We start from the raw sequence: 7,620 nt of genomic DNA, 5'->3' as shown, positions 1-7,620 counted from the left end.
TAAAACGAGAATGGTTCTGAATCATAATTCTGAATCATAATTCTGAATCTATGAACCAAACATCCTCTTAGTGATTTGATAACTGAATATTGAGATTCTTAATTTTCCTTCTTGAGTTCTTGTTCTCTATAAAATTCTATTTTGCTATTTTTTTATCTTTTTAATTGCTAGTGATATTATTTTTCTATCTCTAGTCTCTTGGTCCTACATAAGTTGTCACTTGATGGTTCTTCTTTATTAAAAGGTTTGTTTTTTATGGAGATATTACAAAGAGTGTTATAACACTTTCAGTAACACTGGTGATTAATAATTATTTCTGAACTCAACAACAAATAACTGAACGTGCAGAAACTAATGCTAGAAAAATAAAGAACACCAGAAAATGGTATCGCGGTTCAGTTAAACAACCTACTCTACAGAGACACGCCCAGACAATGAACAATCCACTAGGATAGAATGATTACAAACACTTCTCGGTCTTATACATTCAAAGACTCTCTCCTTAATCATGTCGTCACTGTGATGAATCTTCTTAGTGGCCTTGTCCAGCGAGCACTACTCGTCCTAAAACTATGCAGCGAACTCTCTTCGACTGGCAGTACACTTCCTTCTGAAAGCTTCTAATTCTTCTCACAAAGAACGATCTTGAATAAGCTCTCAAGGCTCACTAAATTCAAAGACTCTTTTTTGAAATTATCTCTATAAAACCCATTGCCCTAAATATAACCTTCAATTACATTAAAACCTTAAAACATAAAAGCTTAATATTTTCTTTCAAAAGCACACACCATTCACGTATATATCCCATGAATATATAGATGGTAGTCATCTGTCTCTTGGTCTTTTTGGAAAGTCCAATACAATTTGGACTTTAAAGGACATATATTAAAACCAAGAGATAAAGGCCAGTAATCTCAAGGATATATATTCAAAATCAAATCCAACCACGTACATAATCTCCTAAAACGGATTGCATATTATTTCTACAAAACCTGCTCTTTCAAAAACTAATCTTCAAGATTGCTTTAGATATAATTCGGATAAAGCAATGATACTTTCAAGAGGAATTACACATCCAAGCCTGCATTTCCAAGCTTGCCTTTTGCTTGCACTTTCACGTTCACACCATGCAAGGTAAGTCTCCAATAATCAATTCCTCGCATACTCAAAATACTATCAACCCATTAAATCAATCAATATAATATTCTTCCCTCAAATAATTCTCATATCAAATCTGCAGATATCACCATAATTTCATATAGCAATCAAATTTCCTCAAATCTTCTTGACATTGCCTTCACCAAGTCTGCTTTCCTTCTTCAAAACATTGCAAATATAGAACAATTAATCAAACAAAATCTCTTTATGATTTGCTCAAAAGTGCCAATTGTCGATTGTACGTATGTTTGTATTTTTACATCCAAGTTCTAAAACACGCCAACTAATAAAATCCTAACAGTTATCAAAAGAAAAAAATCTTAAGATCTTGTTCTACAAACTCTTATCGTATCACTTTTCCTACCGCCCTCATTTAATGTCATTGTCCTCACTATATACATGATAAAATCCTAACAGTTATCAAAAGAAAAAATCTTAAGATCTTTGAAGTTCTACAAACTCTTATCGTATCACTTTTCCTGCCGCCCTCATTTAATGTCATTGTCCTCACTATATACATGTTTTTGACTTCTTTATTTCCATCGTTGTTCATCATTGACTGTCCTAAAATGACGCTCGAGCACCTCTTCACGAACCACCTCTCACTACCGCTATGCGTCTAGTGTGGAACTATAGATATGCAAAACCCTGATGAGTCCACCGCTCATTGTCACCAAAATTGATCCTATGCACAAAAGTTCCGCTTCCATATGCCACCACCATCATTCTCGATGATCCATACTTTGCATTGGACAAGAACTCTTATTGATAGACTAAGGGTCCATTTAGTTCGCTGATTCGAGTTTTTAATTTGAGTTGAGATGTGACTTTACGTGAGAACTTTTTACTGTAGCAAAAAAGTTATATATGACTGTTTCTAAGAGCTTTTTACTGTAACAAAACTTGAATGCTAAATTTGAATCGGTGAAATGATTGAGGCCTAAGAATATGTTTTTCATTGATCTATGGTCTCACCAAAGTACAACCAATGTCTGTAACATCTTCATGCTTTGGCCTCTGCAAGTTGCCATCTTCATCGTTGCCCTAATTTAGCCTTTGACATCAACTTCCTTGTTCTCTTTCAAACTTGATTTACACGTACTTTCATGATAATTGGCATAGTTAAATCACTTCAATAGAGTTTAAAGACATGTTCATTTCGTGGGTTCACGTGGTTTGAATCATGAGCTTAATTCAAACTACTGTTTGGATGTGCATTGACTGAAGTAGTTTTAAAATCTGATGTGATGTTTAAATCTATAGAAATTGGATTTAGAGAAATTTCAATTCCAAACTACACAACTCAAAACCACGGATCAAACGAGCCCTAAAACTTTTTCTCACTGTTTCTCTTAATTAAAATGACCAGGAACGATGATTAGAAACAACATTTTAAGTGCTCCACGAAATTTATCACCAATTGACCAACCAATTACGACCTAATTTAGAATATTGTGAGTTGAACATTGCTCCAACATGTGACCTTGTGACCAAGCTAACTATCAAATGACTTTCGTGAATTCTGAAGAAATCCTAAAAAGAAATAAGGTAGTAATTAAGAAATCCACTATGGTTTAAAGTTGGCACCTACTTCCAAGTAATGTTTCAACTCATGCTCCTAAGATCCCTCAAATAGGTTTACTATTTAACTTCATGATCAAGAGATGCCTCGAGTAATCCTTTTTAATGACTTTCATTGAAGATCCAAATAATGATGCCTTTATATTTTGTGTGTGTTTTTCCCTTTTTTTATAACACCAACAATATAAACTTCTCTCTTGTGCAAAGTGTCTCTACCATCAAATGCCGTCCTCCAACGCTTGGTCTTTTATCGCTATCACTCTCGGATATATATATATATATATATATAGGCTACAAACTTCGCGTGGTCTTACTTATTATCTTCCTTTAAAGAACTTAAAAATTACCGATCTTAAAGGCTCTTAGTTGAGATCAATATACAAGAGACTAAAGACTAGACTATCTGACAGCTCTCTTTCTTCGCACCAAGCCATACGAAAAAATAAAAAAACGAAAGACCTATTATATGCTTGGAAGGATTAGTACGTATGTAGTCATCAATTAATACGTACCTTCTGCATATTTGCTTTCAGTTTATATGTATATATATACATATATATAATTATCCATACATATGGATGTATGCATAATACATATACAAACATGGTAATCTCGATATATAACAAGTGAGGACCTTTTTTTTTCCTCATCTCTTGAGAAGAGTTTGTACCATGATATTATAGCTTACTATCACGGTGTGAATAAGTTTTTCCACTCGGAAAAACTACCAAGTTTACCAACTGAGCATTCTATCAATATTTTAAGAAAATCGTCAGTGTCTACAAGTACATACCTATATGTGTAATTTGAGAAAGAATAATGTATGGACACCAACTCTAAGCTCAACTCTTGTGTACCATCTAATGTAGCATATAAGTTGTCATTTTTATACTGGTGGATAATTGCCACGTTAATTAATGATAAGAGATTGCATTTACCAATAAAAATATGACAACTTAGTACATGTCACATCAGTTAGTATGCAAGAGTTGAAATTAGAGTTAAGTGTCCCTAACATTACTCTTTTGAGAAAATTACTTCTAGCTAGTTTTGATTTGCGTGATTGGAACATATAAAGATACGTTTGAAAACAAATTTAAGAAACAATTAGTCCAAAAAAGTTATGTTTTGACCGTTGAATTAATCAAAAGTAGAGTTTGCTTTTTCTCTTAGATTAATTTTAGTTCATCTTTTGTTTCTCATCAATTGTCATATCACGCTACGTTGAGTATATGCAGATTGCAATACTTTTGTGAATTTATTTGGAAAAATATATATGAATAAGAAACCATGAAAACTGGCTTTTGAGATCCCTATATGCTATCACGTTGAGGAGAGAAATTCCCAACCTTTATATCCAGAGGAATACTGATACAGACTTCTCCTACATAAAGTTTATATCAAGCATGAGATAATTGGCTCATTATGAAGACCAGAATTTAATATAAATTTCTTTTTATTTTTATGTTGCCATCCAAACTTTGTACAATCTCTCAAACAATCATATAAGTCGCTGATTAAGAAATGTAATCTGCCCTTAATAAGTCTGGACATTTAAGTAATAACATGATAAAACTATATCAACATGCAACGCTCAAACTTAGGAACAAGAGTATATGTTCTCAAAAATAATAACTAAGATGTGTTAAGTGATATTCCAACAAAAAGGTGGTTCCTTACTTATATACGAAAATAATATTCGCTCTTATTTCTCCTTGAAAAGGAAGCTGAGGCATAAAATAATATTCATAAGAGTCAACATCCTAGTTTGAAAGGAATATATGTACATGTTTGTGATTTATTTTGCAATTCTCTTTTTTAGAGATAAAGACTAGTGTATAATCAAACAATATAGTACATGCTTGTCTAATTGCTAAGATCCATCCGTGATAAAACTTTGTTCCTAATCTTTTCAATGTGGTCAAAGAAGAATGCTTTTTTGTTTCTCTTTTCACTCTATAGGGTGATGAATCATTTCAATTAAGCTCGCTAGCTAAGTATCTTGAGATATAAAACATGCAATATATGTGATTTATTTTATTGCTTACTTTGATTTACAAAAGAGCAAATACTCTAAAGCATTTGAAAAATAAAAAACAAAAATTAAGGAGAATACTTGTGTAGCCTTGATCATAGGCATTAATAAACTCATAGAGCTAAATACCAAACATTCTTTTCCGGTCCTAAATATGTCTTGAATCTATTCTGGAATTGTAAGCAAATTTGCAGTGATAAGGCTTGAAAGTCACGTGTTAATTTAAGAGCATCCGGAGTAATTGAATAATATTATCCATTACATTACCAGCTCAAAGAATCAGACACACTAATAGCATCTTACACAAACAACAAAGTCATTAAACTCCTACTAATATAAGCTAAGAGGGAAGATCGCCTTGGGAAAAATGCACACTTCTTTTCATAATAATCACTTTAAAAAATAACTGGTGGAGGTCAGATCAAATAGCATTATTTTTAGCATAATATTAAGAACACACAAGTACTACCTCAGCAGTCTCTTTCTCAGAGGTCCCTCTAAAAACAGTGAACAAGATTCCAAGCTAATAACTGTGTCAGCTATTAATCGTACTTTTAAGTTACTTATATTTGTTAATAAACCATATACCTTTCTTGGCATTTCGATTAAGATCTAGTTAAGTATAGATTTATGTTGAATGATACACAATAAATAAAATTTACATTTCACATTTCATATTTCTTTAAATTAGTACACTTTGGTTTTTGGTTTCATTTATGGCTTCATGCTATTCTAAAGAACACATATACATATACCAAAAAAACTGTTTTAATTTCCTCAAATTGTGCTGTGTGTATATGTACAATTTATGATGCAGTTTCTATTTAGATGTACTTTTTTTCCCTTTTTCTCTCAACAAACCTAACCAAATTGGTTGTTGTTAAGCTCTCTCTCTCTCCCCCCTCTATCAAGATTTACCACAGGCCATTATACTGTGAATGAAAGATTATCTAATCGGAAACCCCAATTAAACCTAGTTTATGAGATTCATTACAAGAGCAACAAGATCAGTCCTAAAAGAAAATCAGAAGTTTATATTTGGATTACTGAAAAGGAGAGAAAAAAATAAAAATAAAAAAGGAAACAGAAATATCATGAGAACCCTTGCCTAAAGCCTGAGGTTATAGTACTACTGACCCTAGCTATATATATATATATATATATATCTAATACACTGTGGGGAGCCATCGTACAAAACAAGAAAACCCTTTTTATAAGAACACACAAGTACTACCTCAGCAGTCTCTTTCTCAGAGGTCCCTCTAAAAACAGTGAACAAGATTCCAAGCTAATAACTGTGTCAGCTATTAATCGTACTTTTAAGTTACTTATATTTGTTAATAAACCATATACCTTTCTTGGCATTTCGATTAAGATCTAGTTAAGTATAGATTTATGTTGAATGATACACAATAAATAAAATTTACATTTCACATTTCATATTTCTTTAAATTAGTACACTTTGGTTTTTGGTTTCATTTATGGCTTCATGCTATTCTAAAGAACACATATACATATACCAAAAAAACTGTTTTAATTTCCTCAAATTGTGCTGTGTGTATATGTACAATTTATGATGCAGTTTCTATTTAGATGTACTTTTTTTCCCTTTTTCTCTCAACAAACCTAACCAAATTGGTTGTTGTTAAGCTCTCTCTCTCTCCCCCCTCTATCAAGATTTACCACAGGCCATTATACTGTGAATGAAAGATTATCTAATCGGAAACCCCAATTAAACCTAGTTTATGAGATTCATTACAAGAGCAACAAGATCAGTCCTAAAAGAAAATCAGAAGTTTATATTTGGATTACTGAAAAGGAGAGAAAAAAATAAAAATAAAAAAGGAAACAGAAATATCATGAGAACCCTTGCCTAAAGCCTGAGGTTATAGTACTACTGACCCTAGCTATATATATATATATATATATATATCTAATACACTGGGGAGCACCATCGTACAAAACAAGAACCAGCTTTTTATGATCACCAATAAAAGGAAAATTTACCACATTACCCAGTTCATAAAACTGTCCAAAACGAAGAAACAAAATCAAGGGTTTTGCAAGAAATAACGAGATTTATAATTATTTACGGAAAGGGGGAAAAAAAACGAGAGAAAAAAAAAAAAACGTACCTAGAACTACTGGCGAACTCATAGAGCTTTCCTCTTGGAGAGAAAATCACAAGTGCAACTTCAGCATCACAGAGAACCGACAATTCAAAGGCTTTCTTCAGAAGCCCATTTCTGCGCTTTGAAAATGTCACTTGCCTGCTCGCGGCATTTTCTATTCGCTTCATCTGAGTTTTTCCTCTAACCATATTTTTCTTCTCTTTAATTTGCACCGTCCAAGGAAATAATATATATGTATATATATAGCTTATAACTCCAAGTACAAATTAAAGGGAATTAGAAAAAAAAAAAAAAAAAAAAAAAAAAAAAAAAAAAAACCGGAATCGAGGGAGGTGATTAATTTCAGGGAAATTTTGGTGGAAAAAAACTGACTGAAGAAGAAAAGAAAAGTAGTTGATCCAGATCAGGAGCTTGGAAAACAATAGATATGCAAATTTAGGAGATCACCCAGTTGAAAGTTTCCAAAAATAGAAAAAGGATACAAAACGACACACAAAGGGAAATTTTTTTTTTTTTTCCTGGTTTTCCTAGGTATGGAAGAAGAAGAAGAAGAAGATCTTAGGAAAGGAAAAACAGTACTAGGAAAACATTTTCAGAGAGAGGAAATTCAAAGATGAGGAAGAAGATGGGGGTTTGATTGAATATTTATTGGCCTAGTTTTGTGGAATTTTTTTTTTTCTTTTTGGGGCAGGGAAGAAAAAAAAAAAGGCTAAG

At 32.3% G+C, this 7,620-nt stretch overlaps 1 protein-coding gene across 2 annotated transcripts in view; it reads right to left on the bottom strand.

Moving 5' to 3' along the window:
* Positions 1 to 7,620, bottom strand: part of LOC21405918 (agamous-like MADS-box protein AGL14) — a 12,736-nt gene extending 5,116 nt beyond the window's left edge. For both annotated transcript variants that reach the window (XM_024173300.1, XM_024173301.1), the window contains exon 1: positions 6,910 to 7,620. In XM_024173300.1, coding sequence (XP_024029068.1) covers positions 6,910 to 7,094 — 185 coding nt within the window. In that variant the 5' untranslated portion in view covers positions 7,095 to 7,620. The remainder of the gene's footprint in view (positions 1 to 6,909) is intronic.

The sequence above is a fragment of the Morus notabilis genome, unplaced genomic scaffold, assembly GCF_000414095.1.
Source record: "Morus notabilis unplaced genomic scaffold, ASM41409v2 Scaffold87, whole genome shotgun sequence".
NCBI classification, from domain to species: domain Eukaryota; kingdom Viridiplantae; phylum Streptophyta; class Magnoliopsida; order Rosales; family Moraceae; genus Morus; species Morus notabilis.
The sequence above is the reverse complement of the archived record's forward strand: the minus strand, read 5'-3'. Positions and strand labels throughout refer to the sequence as shown.